Source organism: Panulirus ornatus, chromosome 1, assembly GCF_036320965.1.
Source record: "Panulirus ornatus isolate Po-2019 chromosome 1, ASM3632096v1, whole genome shotgun sequence".
NCBI classification, from domain to species: Eukaryota; Metazoa; Arthropoda; class Malacostraca; order Decapoda; family Palinuridae; genus Panulirus; species Panulirus ornatus.
The window spans coordinates 55,591,178-55,611,196 of NC_092224.1; the positions used below are offsets into that span (position 1 = coordinate 55,591,178).

The window sequence follows — 20,019 nt, forward strand, 5'->3', positions numbered from 1 at the left end:
AAATTGATTATAATGGACAGTTTACACACACACACACACACACACACACACACACACACACACACATATATGTGTATATATATATATATATATATATATATATATATATATATATATATATATATATATATATATATATTATTTTATTATATATTTATTTTGCTTTGTCGCTGTCTCCCGCGTTAGCGAGGTAGCGCAAGGAAACAGACGAAAGAATGGCCCAACCCACCCACATACACATGTATATACATACACGTCCACACCCGCAAATATACATACCTATACATCTCAATGTATACATATATATACACACACAGACATATACATATATACCCATGTACATAATTCATACTGTCTGCCTTTATTCATTCCCATCGCCACCCCGCCACACATGGAATAACAACACCCTCCCCCCTCATGTGTGTGGGGTAGCGCTAGGAAAAGACAACAAAGGCCCCATTCGTTCACACTCAGTCTCTAGCTGTCATGTAATAATGCACTGAAACCACAGCTCCCTTTCCACATCCAGGCCCCACAGAAATTTCCATGGTTTACCCCAGACGCTTCACATGCCCTGGTTCAATCCATTGACAGCACGTCGACCCCGGTATACCACATCGTTCCAATTCACTCTATTCCTTGCACGCCTTTCACCCTCCTGCATGTTCAGGCCCCGATCACTCGAGATCTTTTTCACTCCATCTTTCCACCTCCAATTTGGTCTCCCAATTCTCCTCGTTCCCTCCACCTCTGACACATGTATCCTCTTGGTCAATCTTTCCTCACTCATTCTCTCCATGTGACCAAACCACTATCAAAACACCCTCTTCTGCTCTCTCAACCACACTCTTTTTATTACCACACATCTCTCTTACCCTATTATTACTTACTCGATCAAACCACCTCACACCACATATTGTCCTCAAACATCTCATTTCCAGCACATCCACCCTCCTGCGCACAACTCTATCCTTAGCCCACTCCTCGCAACCATACAACATTGTTGGAACCACTATTCCTTCAAACATACCCATTTTTGCTTTCCAAGATTATGTTTTCGACTTCCACACATTCTTCAACACTCACAGAATTTTCGCCCCCCTCCCCCACCCTATGATTCACTTCCGCTTCCATGGTTCCATCCGTTGCCAGATCCACTCCCAGATATCTAAAACACTTTACTTCCTCCAGTTTTTCTCCATTCAAACTTACCTCCCAATTGACTTGACGCTCAACCCTACTGTACCTAATAACCTTGCTCTTATTCACATCTACTCTCAGCTTTCTTCTTTCACACACCAAACTCAGTCACCAGCTTCTGCAGTTTCTCACCCCAATCAGCCACCAGCGCTGTATCATCAGCTAACAACAACTGACTCACTTCCCAAGCTCACTCATCCACAACAGACTGCATACTTGCTCCTCTTTCCAAAACTCTTGCATTCACCTCCCTAACAACCCCATCCATAAACAAATTAAACAACCATGGAGACATCACGCACCCATTCCGCAAACCGACATTCACTGGGAGCCAATCACTTCCTCTCTTCCTAATCGTACACATGCCTTACATCCTCGATAAAAACTTTTCACTGCTTCCAGCAACTTGCCTCCCACACCATATACTCTTGATACCTTCCACAGAGCATCTGTATCAACTCTATCATATGCCTTCTCCAGATCCATAAGTGCTACATACACATCCATTTGTTTTTCTAAGTATTTCTCACATACATTCCTCAAAGCAAACACCTGATCCACACATCCTCTACTACTTCTGAAAACACACTGCTCTTACCCAACCTGATGCTCTGTACATGCCTTCACCCCTTCAATGAATACCCTCCCATATAATTTCCCAGGAATACTCAGCAAACTTATACCTCTGTAATTTGAACACTCACCTTTATCCCCTGTGACTTTGTACAATGACACTATGCATGCATTCCGCTAATCCTCAGGCACTTCACCATGAGCCAAACATACACTGAACTTTACCAACCAGTCAACAACGCAGCCACCCCATTTTTTTTTAATAAAGCCCACTGCAATACCATCCAAACCCGCCGCCTTGCCGGCTTTAATCTTCCGCAAAGCTTTCACTTCCTCTTTTCTGTTTACCAAACCATTCTCCCTTACCTTCTCACTTCGCACACCACCTCGACCAAAACACCCTACATCTGCCACTCTTATCATCTAACACATTCAACAAACCTTCAAAATACTCACTCCATCTCCTCACATCACCACTACTTGTTATTACCTCCCCATTAACTCCCTTCACCGATGTTCCCATTTGTTCTCGTGTCTTACGCACTTTATTTACCTCCTTCCAAAACATCTTTTATTCTCCTTAAAATTTAATGATACTCTCTCACCCCAACTCTCATTTGCCCTCTTTTTCACCTCTTGCACCTTTATCTTGACCTCTTGCCTCTTTCTTTTATACATCTCCCAGTCATTTGCACTTTTTCCCTGCAAAGATCGTCCAAATGCCTCTCTCTTCTCTCTCACTAATAATCTTACTTCTTCATCCCACCACTCACTACCCTTTCTAATCAACCCACCTCCCACGCTTCTCATGCCACAAGCATCTTTTGTGCAAGCCATCGCTGCTTCTCTAAATACATCCCATTCCTCCTCCACTCCCCTTACGTCGTTTGCTCTCACCTTTTTCCATTCTGCGCTCAGTCTCTCCTGGTACTTCCTTACACAAGTCTCCTTTCCAAGTTCACTTACTCTCACCACTCTCTTCACCCCAACATTCTCTCTTCTTTTCTGAAAATCTCTACAAATCTTCACCTTTGCCTCCATAGATAATGATCAGACATCCCTCCAGTTGCACCTCTCAGCACATTAACATCCAAAAGTCTCATTTTCACGCGCTTATCAATTAACATGTAATCCAGTAACGCTCTCTGGCCATCTCTCCTACTTACATGCGTATGCTTATGTATATCTCTCTTTTTAAACCAGGTATTCCCAATCACCAGTCCTTTTTCAGCACACAAATCTAAAAGAACCTCACCATTTTCATTTAATACACAGAACACCCCCATGTACACCACTTATTCCCTCAACTGCCACATTACTCACCTTTGCATTCAAATCACCAATCTCTATAACCCGGTCTCATGCCTCAAAAGTGCTAACACACTCACTCAGCTGCTCCCAAAACACTTGCCTCTCATGATCTTTCTTTTCATGCCCAGGCGCATATGCACCAATAATCACCCATCTCTCACCATCCACTTTTCAGTCTTACCGATATCATTATAGAGTTTACTTTCTTACACTCTATCACATACTTCCACAGCTGTTTCAGTAGTGCTACTCCTTCCTTTGCTCTTGTCCTCTCCTCAACCCCTGACTTTACTCTCAAAATATTCCCAAACCACTCTTCCCCTTTACCATTGAGCTTCGTTTCTCTCAGAGCCAAAACATCCAGGCTCCTTTCCTCAAACATACTACATTTCCAAAGTTTGTTACAGTCGCTTTATGTGCCTTGGTCCGGTCATTTGACAGCACGTTACTCCATGTATACCACATCGTTCCAATTTACTCTATCCTGTGCACGCTTCCTCATTCTCCTGCATTTTCAGGTCCCACTCACTCAAAATCTTTTGGATTACAGCCCTACATCTCCAATTCGGTCTCTTCCTTCTCCTTGTCCCCTCAACCTCTAACACATATATCCTCTTTATGAACCTCTCCTCACTCATTCCATCCATTTCAGATCATTATCTTCAGCTCTTTCAACCACACTCTTATTACTACACATCTCTCTTTCTCTTTTATTACTTGAGTAAACAACCTCACACCACATATTGTCCTCAAATATTTCATTTCCAAGACTTCCACCCTCCTCCGCACATCCTCATAAACATACCCATTTTCGCCATCCCAAATATAGACTTCTCTTTCCTCTCATTCCTTAATGTCCCCAGAACCTTCACCCCTCACTCACCCTATGAATCACTTCCGCTTCCATGGTTCCATTTGCTGTCATGTCCACTCCCAGATATCTTAACTTCCTCTGAAGTTTCTCCAGTCAAACTCACACCCCAACTATTCTGTCCCTTTGCCCTGCTAAATCTAATAACCATGCTTATATTCACATTTACTCTCAACTTCCTCCTTTCACCCTCCCAAAATCAGTCACCAACTTCTGCAGTTTCTCACTCGAATTTGTCACCAAAGTTGCTTTATCACCTTCACCTGAAACCACTTATTCTCCTCTCTTCCTACACGTACAGACGCCTTACATCCTCGATAAAAACTTCTCTGCTTCTAGCAGCTTTCCTCTCGCACCATATTTTTGAAATACCTTTCACAAGGCATCCTTATCAACCCTATCTCATGCTTTCTTCAAATTCATAAACGCCCAGTACAAATCCTTTAGTTTTTCTAGGAATTTCTCACACTCATTCTTCAAAGCAAACACCTGATCCATACATTCTCTACCACTCCTCAAACCACATTGTTCCTTTCAGTCTAATGGCTTATACAAGCCATAATCCTTTGAATCACCACTCTCCCATACGACGTACCAGGTACGCTCAACAAACTTATACTTCTGGTGTTTGAACACTCAAATGTGTCCCCCTTGCCTATATACAGTGGCGCTATACAAGCATTCCACCAGTCCTCAAGCACCTCATCATGATACCATACAGTGAAAACCCAAATTAACCACTCAACAGCACAGTCACCCACTTTCTTAAGAAATTCAGCTGTAAGACCATCCACTCCAACCCCATTGGCACATTTCATCTTAGGCAAGGCTTTCACCACCTATTCTTTCATCACCAAGCGCCTTTCCATGACTCACTTAGCATACCTCCCCGACCCAAACACCCTACGTGTGTAACCCTATCATCAAACACATTCAACAGTCCTTCAAACTACGCACTCCATCTCCTCCTCACTTCATCACCTGTTATTACTTCCCCATTTGCACCCTTCACAATGTTCACATCTGTTCTCTTATTTTCTCACAATATTACCTCCTTCCAAAACATATTCTCCCTGAACCGCTAACCCCAACTTTCACTTGCACTCCTTTTTTTTTTCAACCCCTGCATCTTCCCCTTGACCTCCTGCATTTTCTTAAACATCTTCCAGTCATTTGCACTCCTTCTCTATAAGCATCGCCCATTCACCTCTGTTTTCTCTTTCACTAACAACTTTACTTCATCTTCCCACCGTTTCGCTACTCTCTCTCACTTGTGCAGTCCATTTCCTAAGTTACTCATACTACACAGTTCCCTTGCACATGCCAGCACCGCTCCCCTAAATACCTCCCATTCCTCACCCACTCCCCTTCTTTCGTTTACTCTCGCCTTTTGCCATTCTACACCCAGTCTCTCCTTATATTTCATCACACGTCTCTTTTACCAGGTTCTCTTTCTTTCATCATCCTATTCTACTTCACATCGTTTTCTCTTTTCTAAAGGTCCTAAAAATCCCCTCACCTCCACCATGTAAAAGTCAGGCACCCCGCCAGCTGCCCTTTTCAACAGATTCTCATCCAAGATTCTCTCTTTTGCGTGGCTATCAGTTAGTATTTAATCCACTGCTGCCATCTTTCCTACTTTCCCACATATACTTATTTATGTCCCTCTTTTTAAACAAGTATTTTTCCAGTCTCCAGACTTTTTCAACAGACAAATTCTCAAGCTGTTCACCTTCCCTGTTCACCTCACTGAATACCTCCTGTTCCCCCCATTTTATCCTCAGTTGCCACGGTACTCACTCTCGCCTTTAAATCCCTCGTCATTCATACACACATATACCATCAAAACTACTGACATACTCACTCAGCTGCTCCCAGAACATTTGTCTGTTATCATCGCTCTTCTCATGGCCAAGTGATTATGGACAATTACCCATCTCGCGCAGCCAACTTTTATTATAGCATTAGTCTGGAGCTCAGTTGCCTACACTTGCACACATTCCTACACCTGCTTGATCAGTAGTGGTACTCCTTCCTTAGCTCTTGTCCTCACACCAACCCCTGACTTTACTCGGAGACATTTCCAAACTATGCTTCCCATTTACCTTTGACCATTGTTTCACTCGGAGCCAGAACATCCAGGTTTCTTTCCTCAAACATACTACCTATCTCTCCTCTCTTATCTTGGTTACATCCACACACATTCAGACACCCTTATATGAGCCTTCGAGGAGGATAAGCACTCCCCGCTTAACTCCTTCTATTTCATCTTTTAGAAATTGACATACAAGACGGAGGAGGGTCTGGCCTCCGCTTCCACCCCTCTTAGTCGGCTTCTACGACACGCAGGGAATTCGGAGGGAGAATTCTTTCCACCCTTCCTCAGGGTTACACACACACACACACACACACACACACACACACACACACATATGATCACCCAGCATGTAAAAAAGAAATACAGTATTGTGGGAAGTTTTACTTGTATCCGAGGGTGTCGACACCCACGGAGAGGTGCCTGGGCTGGGGTGGGCAGGAGTACATGTTGCGGTCGTCCTCAGGCAGGAGGTCCACGTCGTGGAAGACGAAGCAGTTGGCGTCACTTCGCTGCCACGCCTCCATGAAGCCCGCGTTCATGATGGCGCCCTTGTTGAAAGTAGCGTTCCCTGCCTGTAGAAGGAGCGTCTGTCTTAACGCCGTAGTTGGTGATTATAAACAAATTATTTATCTACTAATCACTAATTCATTCGTTGATAAATGTCTCCATTTTCGTGTAGTTTGAGACAGCCACAGACGAGGGTGAGTGTACGGCGGCTGATACATGCCGCATGCTTCGTGGGTGTCGTGAAACAGCAATATTAAGATATGCAGAATTAAAGGAACAGTAATGATTATATTCCTCATATGTTACACACACACACACACACACACACACACACACACACACACACACACACACATATATATATATATATATATATATATATATATATATATATATATATATATATATATATATATATATATATATATATATTTTTTTTTTTTTTTTTTTTTGCCGCTGTCTCCCGCGTTTGCGAGGTAGCGCAAGGAAACAGACGAAAGAAATGGCCCAACCCACCCCCATACACATGTATATACATACGTCTACACACGCAAATATACATACCTACACAGCTTTCCATGGTTTACCCCAGACGCTTCACATGCCCTGATTCAATCCACTGACAGCACGTCAACCCCGGTATACCACATCGATTCAATTCACTCTATTCCTTGCCCTCCTTTCACCCTCCTGCATGTTCAGGCCCCGATCACACAAAATCTTTTTCACTCCATCTTTCCACCTCCAATTTGGTCTCCCACTTCTCCTCGTTCCCTCCACATCCGACACATATATCCTCTTGGTCAATCTTTCCTCACTCATTCTCTCCATGTGCCCAAACCATTTCAAAACACCCTCTTCTGCTCTCTCAACCACGCTCTTTTTATTTCCACACATCTCTCTTACCCTTACGTTACTTACTCGATCAAACCACCTCACACCACACATTGTCCTCAAACATCTCATTTCCAGCACATCCATCCTCCTGCGCACAACTCTATCCATAGCCCACGCCTCGCAACCATACAACATTGTTGGAACCACTATTCCTTCAAACATACCCATTTTTGCTTTCCGAGATAATGTTCTCGACTTCCACACATTCTTCAAGGCTCCCAGGATTTTCGCCCCCTCCCCCACCCTATGATCCACTTCCGCTTCCATGGTTCCATCCGTTGCCAGATCCACTCCCAGATATCTAAAACACTTTACTTCCTCCAGTTTTCTCCATTCAAACTTACCTCCCAATTGACTTGACCCTCAACCCTACTGTACCTAATAACCTTGCTCTTATTCACATTTACTCTTAACTTTCTTCTTTCACACACTTTACCAAACTCAGTCACCAGCTTCTGCAGTATCTCACATGAATCAGCCACCAGCGCTGTATCATCAGCGAACAACAACTGACTCACTTCCCAAGCTTTCTCATCCCCAACAGACTTCATACTTGCCCCTCTTTCCAAAACTCTTGCATTGACCTCCCTAACAACCCCATCCATAAACAAATTAAACAACCATGGAGACATCACACACCCCTGCCGCAAACCTACATTCACTGAGAACAATCACTTTCCTCTCTTCCTACACATACACATGCCTTACATCCTCGATAAAAATATATATATATATATATTTTTCTTTTTTTTTGCTTTGTCGCTGTCTCCCGTGTTTGCGAGGTAGCGCAAGGAAACAGACGAAAGAAATGGCTCAACCCACCCCCATACACATGTATATACATACGTCCACACACGCAAATATACATACCTACACAGCTTTCCATGGTTTACCCCAGACGCTTCACATGCCCTGATTCAATCCACTGACAGCACGTCAACCCCGGTATACCACATCGATCCAATTCACTCTATTCCTTGCCCTCCTTTCACCCTCCTGCATGTTCAGGCCCCGATCACACAAAATCTTTTTCACTCCATCTTTCCACCTCCAATTTGGTCTCCCACTTCTCCTCGTTCCCTCCACCTCCGACACATATATCCTCTTGGTCAATCTTTCCTCACTCATTCTCTCCATGTGCCCAAACCATTTCAAAACACCCTCTTCTGCTCTCTCAACCACGCTCTTTTTATTTCCACACATCTCTCTTACCCTTACGTTACTTACTCGATCAAACCACCTCACACCACACATTGTCCTCAAACATCTCATTTCCAGCACATCCATCCTCCTGCGCACAACTCTATCCATAGCCCACGCCTCGCAACCATACAACATTGTTGGAACCACTATTCCTTCAAACATACCCATTTTTGCTTTCCGAGATAATGTTCTCGACTTCCACACATTCTTCAAGGCTCCCAGGATTTTCGCCCCCTCCCCCACCCTATGATCCACTTCCGCTTCCATGGTTCCATCCGTTGCCAGATCCACTCCCAGATATCTAAAACACTTTACTTCCTCCAGTTTTTCTCCATTCAAACTTACCTCCCAATTGACTTGACCCTCAACCCTACTGTACCTAATAACCTTGCTCTTATTAACATTTACTCTTAACTTTCTTCTTTCACACACTTTACCAAACTCAGTCACCAGCTTCTGCAGTATCTCACATGAATCAGCCACCAGCGCTGTATCATCAGCGAACAACAACTGACTCACTTCCCAAGCTTTCTCATCCCCAACAGACTTCATACTTGCCCCTCTTTCCAAAACTCTTGCATTGACCTCCCTAACAACCCCATCCATAAACAAATTAAACAACCATGGAGAAATCACACACCCCTGCCGCAAACCTACATTCACTGAGAACCAATCACTTTCCTCTCTTCCTACACATACACATGCCTTACATCCTCGATAAAAATATATATATATATATATTTTTCTTTTTTTTTGCTTTGTCGCTGTCTCCCGTGTTTGCGAGGTAGCGCAAGGAAACAGACGAAAGAAATGGCTCAACCCACCCCCATACACATGTATATACATACGTCCACACACGCAAATATACATACCTACACAGCTTTCCATGGTTTACCCCAGACGCTTCACATGCCCTGATTCAATCCACTGACAGCACGTCAACCCCGGTATACCACATCGATCCAATTCACTCTATTCCTTGCCCTCCTTTCACCCTTCTGCATGTTCAGGCCCCGATCACACAAAATCTTTTTCACTCCATCTTTCCACCTCCAATTTGGTCTCCCACTTCTCCTCGTTCCCTCCACCTCCGACACATATATCCTCTTGGTCAATCTTTCCTCACTCATTCTCTCCATGTGCCCAAACCATTTCAAAACACCCTCTTCTGCTCTCTCAACCACGCTCTTTTTATTTCCACACATCTCTCTTACCCTTACGTTACTTACTCGATCAAACCACCTCACACCACACATTGTCCTCAAACATCTCATTTCCAGCACATCCATCCTCCTGCGCACAACTCTATCCATAACCCACGCCTCGCAACCATACAACATTGTTGGAACCACTATTCCTTCAAACATACCCATTTTTGCTTTCCGAGATAATGTTCTCGACTTCCACACATTCTTCAAGGCTCCCAGGATTTTCGCCCCCTCCCCCACCCTATGATCCACTTCCGCTTCCATGGTTCCATCCGCTGCCAGATCCACTCCCAGATATCTAAAACACTTTACTTCCTCCAGTTTTTCTCCATTCAAACTTACCTCCCAATTGACTTGACCCTCAACCCTACTGTACCTAATATGTATATATATATATATATATATATATATATATATATATATATATAAAGATGGATTTGTATGGCGCATTTATGGATCTGGAGAAGACATATGATAGAGTTGATAGAGATGCTCTGTGGAAGGTACTAAGAATATATGGTGTGAGAGGTAAGTTTCTAGAAGCAGTGAAAAGTTTTTGTCGAGGACGTAAGGCATGTGTAAGAGTAGGAAGAGAGGAAAGTGATTGGTTCCCAGTGAATGTCGGTGTGCGGCTGGGGTGCGTGATTTCTCCATGGTTGTTTAATTTGTTTATGGGTGGGGTTGTTAGGGAGGTGAGTGCAAGAGTTTTGGAGAGAAGGGCATGTATGCAGTCTGTTATAGATGAGAGAGCATGGGAAGTGAGTCAGTTGTTGTTTGCTGATGATACAGCGCTGGTGGCTGATTCGGGTGAGAAACTGCAGAAGTTGGTGACAGAGTGTGTTAAAGTGTGTTAAAGAGGAAAGCTGAGAGTAAATGTGGATAAGAGCAAGGTTATTAGGTACAGTAGGGTTGAGGGAGAAGTCAGTTGGGAGATAAATTCAAATGGAGAAAAACTGGAGAAAGTGGAATGTTTTAGATATCTGGGAGTGGATTTGGCAGTGGATGGAACCATAGAAGCGGAAATGAGTCACAGGGTGAGGGAGGGGGCGAAAGTTCTGGGAGTGTTGAAAAATGTGTTGAAGGTGAGAACATTATCTCGGAAAGCAAAAATGGGAATGATTGAAGGAATAGTGATTCCAACAATGTTATATGGTTGCCAGGCGTGGGCTATAGATAGAGTTGTGCGGAAAAGGGTGGATGTGTTGGAAATGAGATGTTTGAGGACAGTATGTGGTGTCAGGTGGTTTGATCGAGTAAGTAATGAAAGGGTAAGAGAGATGTGTGGTATTAAAAAGAGTGTGGTTGAATTAGCAGAAGAGGGTGTGTTGAAATGGTTTGGTTACATGGAGAGAATGAATGAGGAAAGATTGACAAAGAGGATATATGTGACAGAGGTGGAGGGAACGAGAAGTGGGAGACCAAATTAGAGGTGGAGAGATGGAGTGAAAAAGATTTTGAGCAATCGGGGCCTGAACATGCATGAGGGTGAAAGGCGTGTAAGGAATAGAGTGAATTGGAACGATGTGGTATACCGGGGTCGACATGCTGTCAATGGATTGAACCAGGGCATGTGCAGCGTCTGGGGTAAACCGTGAAAAGTTCTGTAGGGCCTGGATGTGGAAAGGGAGCTGTGATTTCGGTGCATTATACATGACAGCTAGAGACTGAGTGTGAACGAATGTGGCCTTTGTTGTCTTTTCCTAGCGCTACCTTGCGCACATGCAGGGGGAGGGGGTTGTCATTTCATGTCTGGCGGGGTGGCGACGGGAATGAATAAGGGCAGACAGTATGAATTATGTACATGTTTATATATGTATATGCCTCTGTGTGTATATATATGTATATGTTGAAATGTATATATATGTATATGTGCGTGTGTGGACGTATATGTATATACATGTGTGTGTGGGTGGGTTGGGCCATTCTTTCGTCTGCTTTCCTTGCGTTACGTCGCTAACGCAAAAGACAGCGACAAAGTATAAAAAAATAGATAAATAATATATATATATATATATATATATATATATATATATATATATATATATATATATATATATATATTTTTTTTTTTTTTTTTTTTTTTTTTTGGCTTTGTCGCTGTCTCCCGCGTTTGCGAGGTAGCGCAAGGAAACAGACGAAAGAAATGGCCCAACCCACCCCCATACACATGCCTTGATTCAATCCACTGACAGCACGTCAACCCCGGTATACCACATCGCTCCAATTCACTCTATTCTTTGCCCTCCTTTCACCCTCCTGCATGTTCAGGCCCCGATCACACAAAATCTTTTTCACTCCATCTTTCCACCTCCAATTTGGTCTCTCTCTTCTCCCCGTTCCCTTCACCTCCGACACATATATCCTCTTGGTCAATCTTTCCTCACTCATTCTCTCCATGTGACCAAACCATTTCAAAACACCCTCTTCTGCTCTCTCAACCACGCTCTTTTTATTTCCACACATCTCTCTTACCCTTACATTACTTACTCGATCAAACCACCTCACACCACAGATTGTCCTCAAACATCTCATTTCCAGCACATCCATCCTCCTGCGCACAACTCTATCCATAGTCCACGCCTCGCAACCGTACAACATTGTTGGAACCACTATTCCTTCAAACATACCCATTTTTGCTTTGCGAGATAATGTTCTCGACTTCCACACATTCTTCAAGGCCCCCAGAATTTTCGCCCCCTCCCCCACCCTATGATCCACTTCCGCTTCCATGGTTCCATCCGCTGCCAGATCCACTCCCAGATATCTAAAACACTTCACTTCCTCCAGTTTTTCTCCATTCAAACTCACCTCCCAATTGAATTGACCCTCAACCCTACTGTACCTAATAACCTTGCTCTTATTCACATTTACTCTTAACTTTCTTCTTTCACACACTTTACCAAACTCAGTCACCAGCTTCTGCAGTTTCTCACACGAATCAGCCACCAGCGCTGTATCATCAGCGAACAACAACTGACTCACTTCCCAAGCTCTCTCATCCCCAACAGACTTCATACTTGCCCCTCTTTCCAAAACTCTTGCATTTACCTCCCTAACAACCCCATCCATAAACAAATTAAACAACCATGGAGACATCACACACCCCTGCCGCAAACCTACATTCACTGAGAACCAATCACTTTCCTCTCTTCCTACACGTACACATGCCTTACCTCCTCGATAAAAACTTTTCAGTGCTTCTAACAACTTGCCTCCCACACCATATATTCTTAATACCTTCCACAGAGCATCTCTATCAACTCTATCATATGCCTTCTCCAGATCCATAAATGCTACATACAAATCCATTTGCTTTTCTAAGTATTTCTCACATACATTCTTCAAAGCTAACGCCTGATCCACACATCCTCTACCACTTCTGAAACCACACTGCTCTTCCCCAATCTGATGCTCTGTACATGCCTTCACCCTTTCAGTCAATACCCTCCCATATAATTTGCCAGGAATACTCAACAGACTTATACCTCTGTAATTTGAGCACTCACTCTTATCCCCTTTGCCTTTCTACAATGGCACTATGCACGCATTCCGCCAATCCTCAGGCACCTCACCATGAGTCATTTTTATTTATATTTTATTATACTTTGTCGCTGTCTCCCGCGTTTGCGAGGTAGCGCAAGGAAACACGAAAGAAATGGCCCCCCCCCCCCATACACATGTATATACATACGTCCACACACGCAAATATACATACCTACACAGCTTTCCATGGTTTACCCCAGACGCTTCACATGCCTTGATTCAATCCACTGACAGCACGTCAACCACGGTATACCACATCGCTCCAATTCACTCTATTCCTTGCCCTCCTTTCACCCTCCTGCATGTTCAGGCCCCGATCACACAAAATCTTTTTCACTCCATCTTTCCACCTCCAATTTGGTCTCCCTCTTCTCCTCGTTCCCTCCACCTCCGACACATATATCCTCTTGGTCAATCTTTCCTCACTCATTCTCTCCATGTGCCCAAACCACTTCAAAACACCCTCTTCTGCTCTCTCAACCACGCTCTTTTTATTTTCACACATCTCTCTTACCCTTACGTTACTCACTCGATCAAACCACCTCACACCACACATTGTCCTCAAACATCTCATTTCCAGCACATCCATCCTCCTGCGCACAACTCTATCCATAGCCCACGCCTCGCAACCATACAACATTGTTGGAACCACTATTCCTTCAAACATACCCATTTTTGCTTTGCGAGATAATGTTCTCGACTTCCACACATTCTTCAAGGCCCCCAGAATTTTCGCCCCCTCCCCCACCCTATGATCCACTTCCGCTTCCATGGTTCCATCCGCTGCCAGATCCACTCCCAGATATCTAAAACACTTCACTTCCTCCAGTTTTTCTCCATTCAAACTCACCTCCCAATTGACTTGACCCTCAACCCTACTGTACCTAATAACCTTGCTCTTATTCACATTTACTCTTAACTTTCTTCTTCCACACACTTTACCAAACTCAGTCACCAGGTTCTGCAGTTTCTCACATGAATCAGCCACCAGCGCTGTATCATCAGCGAACAACAACTGACTCACTTCCCAAGCTCTCTCATCCCCAACAGACTTCATACTTGCCCCTCTTTCCAAAACTCTTGCATTTACCTCCCTAACAACCCCATCCATAAACAAATTAAACAACCATGGAGACATCACACACCCCTGCCGCAAACCTACATTCACTGAGAACCAATCACTTTCCTCTCTTCCTACCCGTACACATGCCTTACATCCTCGATAAAAACTTTTCACTGCTTCTAACAACTTTCCTCCCACACCATATATTCTTAATACCTTCCACAGAGCATCTCTATCAACTCTATCATATGCCTTCTCCAGATCCATAAATGCTACATACAAATCCATTTGCTTTTCTAAGTATTTCTCACATACATTCTTCAAAGCAAACACCTGATCCACACATCCTCTACCACTTCTGAAACCACACTGCTCTTCCCCAATCTGATGCTCTGTACATGCCTTCACCCTCTCAATCAATACCCTCCTATATAATTTACCAGGAATACTCAACAAACTTATACCTCTGTAATTTGAGCACTCACTCTTATCCCCTTTGCCTTTGTACAATGGCACTATGCACGCATTCCGCCAATCCTCAGGCACCTCACCATGAGTCATACATACATTAAATAACCTTACCAACCAGTCAACAATACAGCCACCCCCTTTTTTAATAAATTCCACTGCAATACCATCCAAACCTGCTGCCTTGCCGGCTTTCATCTTCCGCAAAGCTTTCACTACCTCTTCTCTGTTTACCAAATCTTTTTCCCTAACCCTCTCACTTTGCACACCACCTCGACCAAAACACCCTATATCTGCCACTCTATCATCAAACACATTCAACAAACCTTCAAAATACTCACTCCATCTCCTTCTCACATCACCACTACTTGTTATCACCTCCCCATTTGCGCCCTTCACTGAAGTTCCCATTTGCTCCCTTGTCTTACGCACTTTATTTACCTCCTTCCGGAACATCTTTTTATTCTCCCTAAAATTTAATGATACTCTCTCACCCCAACTCTCATTTGCCCTTTTTTTCACCTCTTGCACCTTTCTCTTGACCTCCTGTCTCTTTCTTTTATACATCTCCCACTCACTTGCATTTTTTCCCTGCAAAAATCGTCCAAATGCCTCTCTCTTCTCTTTCACTAATACTCTTACTTCTTCATCCCACCACTCACTACCCTTTCTAATCAACCCACCTCCCACTCTTCTCATGCCTGAAGCATCTTTTGCGCAATCCATCACTGATTCCCTAAATACATCCCATTCCTCCCCCACTCCCCTTACTTCTATTGTTCTCACCTTTTTTCCATTCTGTACTCAGTCTCTCCTGGTACTTCCTCACACAGGTCTCCTTCCCAAGCTCACTTACTCTCACCACCCTCTTCACCCCAACATTCACTCTTCTTTTCTGAAAACCCATACAAATCTTCACATTAGCCTCCACAAGATAATGATCAGACATCCCTCCAGTTGCACCTCTTAGCACATTAACATCCAAAAGTCTCTCTTTCGCACGCCTGTCAATTAACACGTAATCCAATAACGCTCTCTGGCCATCTCTCCTACTTACATAAGTATACTTATGTATATTTCGCTTTTTAAACCAGGTATTCCCAATCATCATTCCTTTTTCAGCACATAAATCTAGAAGCTCTTCACCATTTCCATTTACAACACTGAACACCCCATGTATACCAATTATTCCCTCAACTGCCACATTACTCACCTTTGCATTCAAATCACCCATCACTATAACCCGGTCTCGTGCATCAAAACCACTAACACACTCATTCAGCTGCTCCCAAAACACTTGCCTCTCATGATCTTTCTTCTCATGCCCAGGTGCATATGCACCAATAATCACCCACCTCTCTCCATCAACTTTCAGTTTTACCCATGAGTCATACATACATCAAATAACCTTACCAACCAGTCAACAATACAGTCACCCCCTTTTTTAATAAATTCCACTGCAATACCATCCAAACCTGCTGCCTTGCCGGCTTTCATCTTCCGCAAAGCTTTTACTACCTCTTCTCTGTTTACCAACTCATTTTCCCTAACCCTCGCACTTTGCACACCACCTCGACCAAAACACCCTATATCTGCCACTCTATCATCAAACACATTCAACAAACCTTCAAAATACTCACTCCATCTCCTTCTCACATCACCACTACTTGTTATCACCTCCCCATTTGCGCCCTTCACTGAAGTTCCCATTTGCTCCCTTGTCTTACGCACTTTATTTACCTCCTTCCAGAACATCTTTTTATTCTCCCTAAAATATAATGATAGTCTCTCACCCCAACTCTCATTTGCCCTTTTTTTCACCTCTTGCAACGTTCTCTTGACCTCCTGTCTCTTTCTTTTATACGTCTCCCACTCAATTTCATTTTTTCCCTGCAAAAATCGTCCAAATGCCTCTCTCTTCTCTTTCACTAATACTCTTACTTCTTCATCCCACCACTCACTACCCTTTCTAATCAACCCACCTCCCACTCTTCTCATGCCTGAAGCATCTTTTGCGCAATCCATCACTGATTCCCTAAATACATCCCATTCCTCCCCCACTCCCCTTACTTCCATTGTTCTCACCTTTTTCCATTCTGTACTCAGTCTCTCCTGGTACTTCCTCACACAAGTCTCCTTCCCAAGCTCACTTACTCTCACCACCCTCTTCACCCCAACATTCACTCTTCTTTTCTGAAAACCCATACAAATCTTCACCTTAGCCTCCACAAGATAATGATCAGACATCCCTCCAGTTGCACCTCTCAGCACATTAACATCCAAAAGTCTCTCTTTCGCGCGCCTTGTCAATTAACACGTAATCCAATAACGCTCTCTGGCCATCTCTCCTACTTACATAAGTATACTTATGTATATCTCGCTTTTTAAACCAGGTATTCCCAATCATCAGTCCTTTTTCAGCACATAAATCTACAAGCTCTTCACCATTTCCATTTACAACACTGAACACCCCATGTATACCAATTATTCCCTCAACTGCCACATTACTCACCTTTGCATTCAAATCACCCAACACTATAACCCGGTCTCGTGCATCAAAACCACTAACACACTCATTCAGCTGCTCCCAAAACACTTGCCTCTCATGATCTTTCTTCTCATGCCCAGGTGCATATGCACCAATAATCACCCATCTCTCTCCATCAACTTTCAGTTTTACCCATATTAATATATATATATATATATATATATATATATATATATATATATATATATATATATATATATATATATATATATATATATATATATATTTATTTTATTTTATTTATTTATTTTGCTTTGTCGCTGTCTCCCGCGTTTGCGAGGTAGCGCAAGGAAACAGACGAAAGAAATGGCCCAATCCACCCCCATACACAATGTATATACATACACGTCTACACACGCATATATGCATACCTATGCATCTCAATGTACACATATATATACACACACAGACACATACATATATACCCATGCACACAATTCACACTGTCTGCCTTTATTCATTCCCATCGCCACCTCGCCACACATGGAATACCATCCCCCTCCCCCCTCATGTGTGCGAAGTAGCACTAGGAAAAGACAACAAAGGCCCCATTCGTTCACACTCAGTCTCTAGCTGTCATGCAATAATGCCCGAAACCACAGCTCCCTTTCCACATCCAGGCCCCACACAACTTCCCATGGTTTACCCCAGGCGCTTCAGATGCCCTGGTTCAATCCACTGACAGCACGTCAACCCCGGTATACCACATCGATCCAATTCACTCTATTCCTTGCCCTCCTTTCACCCTCCTGCATGTTCAGGCCCCGATCACACAAAATCTTTTTCACTCCATCTTTCTACCTCCAATTTGGTCTCCCACTTCTCCTCGTTCCCTCCACATCCGACACATATATCCTCTTGGTCAATCTTTCCTCACTCATTCTCTCCATGTGCCCAAACCATTTCAAAACACCCTCTTCTGCTCTCTCAACCACGCTCTTTTTATTTCCACACATCTCTCTTACCCTTACGTTACTTACTCGATCAAACCACCTCACACCACACATTGTCCTCAAACATCTCATTTCCAGCACATCCATCCTCCTGCGCACAACTCTATCCATAGCCCACGCCTCGCAACCATACAACATTGTTGGAACCACTATTCCTTCAAACATACCCATATATATATATATATATATATATATATATATATATATATATATATATATATATATATATATATATATATATATATATCTGGCAGCGGATGGAACCATGGAAGTGGAAGTGGATCATAGAGTGGGGGAGGGGGCGAAAATCCTGGGAGCCTTGAAGAATGTGTGGAAGTCGAGAACATTATCTCGGAAAGCAAAAATGGGTATGTTTGAAGGAATAGTGGTTCCAACAATGTTGTATGGTTGCGAGGCGTGGGCTATGGATAGAGTTGTGCGCAGAAGGATGGATGTGCTGGAAATGAGATGTTTGAGGACAATGTGTGGTGTGAGGTGGTTTGATCGAGTAAGTAACGTAAGGGTAAGAGAGATGTGTGGAAATAAAAAGAGCGTGGTTGAGAGAGCAGAAGAGGGTGTTTTGAAATGGTTTGGTCACATGGAGAGAATGAGTGAGGAAAGATTGACCAAGAGGATATATGTGTCGGAGGTGGAGGGAACGAGAAGTGGGAGACCAAATTGGAGGTGGAAAGATGGAGTAAAAAGATTTTGTGTGATCGGGGCCTGAACATGCAGGAGGGTGAAAGGAGGGCAAGGAATAGAGTGAATTGGATCGATGTGGTATACCGGGGTTGACGTGCTGTCAGTGGATTGAATCAGGGCATGTGAAGCGTCTGGGGTAAACCATGGAAAGCTGTGTAGGTATGTATATTTGCGTGTGTGGACGTATGTATATACATGTGTATGGGGGTGGGTTGGGCCATTTCTTTCGTCTGTTTCCTTGCGCTACCTCGCAAACGCGGGAGACAGCGACAAAGCAAATATATATATATATATATATATATATATATATATATATATATATATATATATATATATATATATATATATATATAACCTTGAGGAAAAAACTCTTTACCTCTCCTGCTCCTTCTTTAGGAAAGTAATACAAGGGGGAGGATTTTCCAACCCCTTACTCCTAACCATCTTAGGCGTCTTCTACGACATACAGGACAGATGTAGTCAGGTTTCTCACACAACCCTACACGTTAGATACTCATTTCCATTAGCCCTCCAACCTGGCTCCTCCCTCATATACAATCCTTCCCCACCATGGTAGAGATAGTGACACACTCAAGGGGAAGTATTGTGTTCTTGAAGTCTCTCCACACCTTTGCCACAGTGTCCTTGTCTAAGAGGATGGATGATCCAGCTTACATTATCGGTGCCCTGGAGTATTTTAGCAAAGTCAGCTTACCTAAGATTTGGTATCAACGGATTGTTTTAAACGAAATGCCGGTCTATATTGACTCTATTATCATGATCACTGCTTCTTAGCTTTCCACCCACCTCAGAGATGCTCCTCAAACCTTTGTTTGTGAGCATCATTTGTATATTTAGTCTGTTACCCTCATAA

At 43.3% G+C, this 20,019-nt stretch overlaps 1 protein-coding gene across 1 annotated transcript in view; it reads right to left on the minus strand.

Moving 5' to 3' along the window:
* LOC139749104 (uncharacterized) overlaps positions 1-20,019 on the minus strand; it is a 593,058-nt gene that overhangs the window by 12,320 nt on the left and 560,719 nt on the right. Inside the window, 1 exon segment of the mRNA XM_071662669.1 lies at positions 6,438-6,625. Within this exon segment, the coding sequence (XP_071518770.1) occupies positions 6,438-6,625 (188 nt within the window).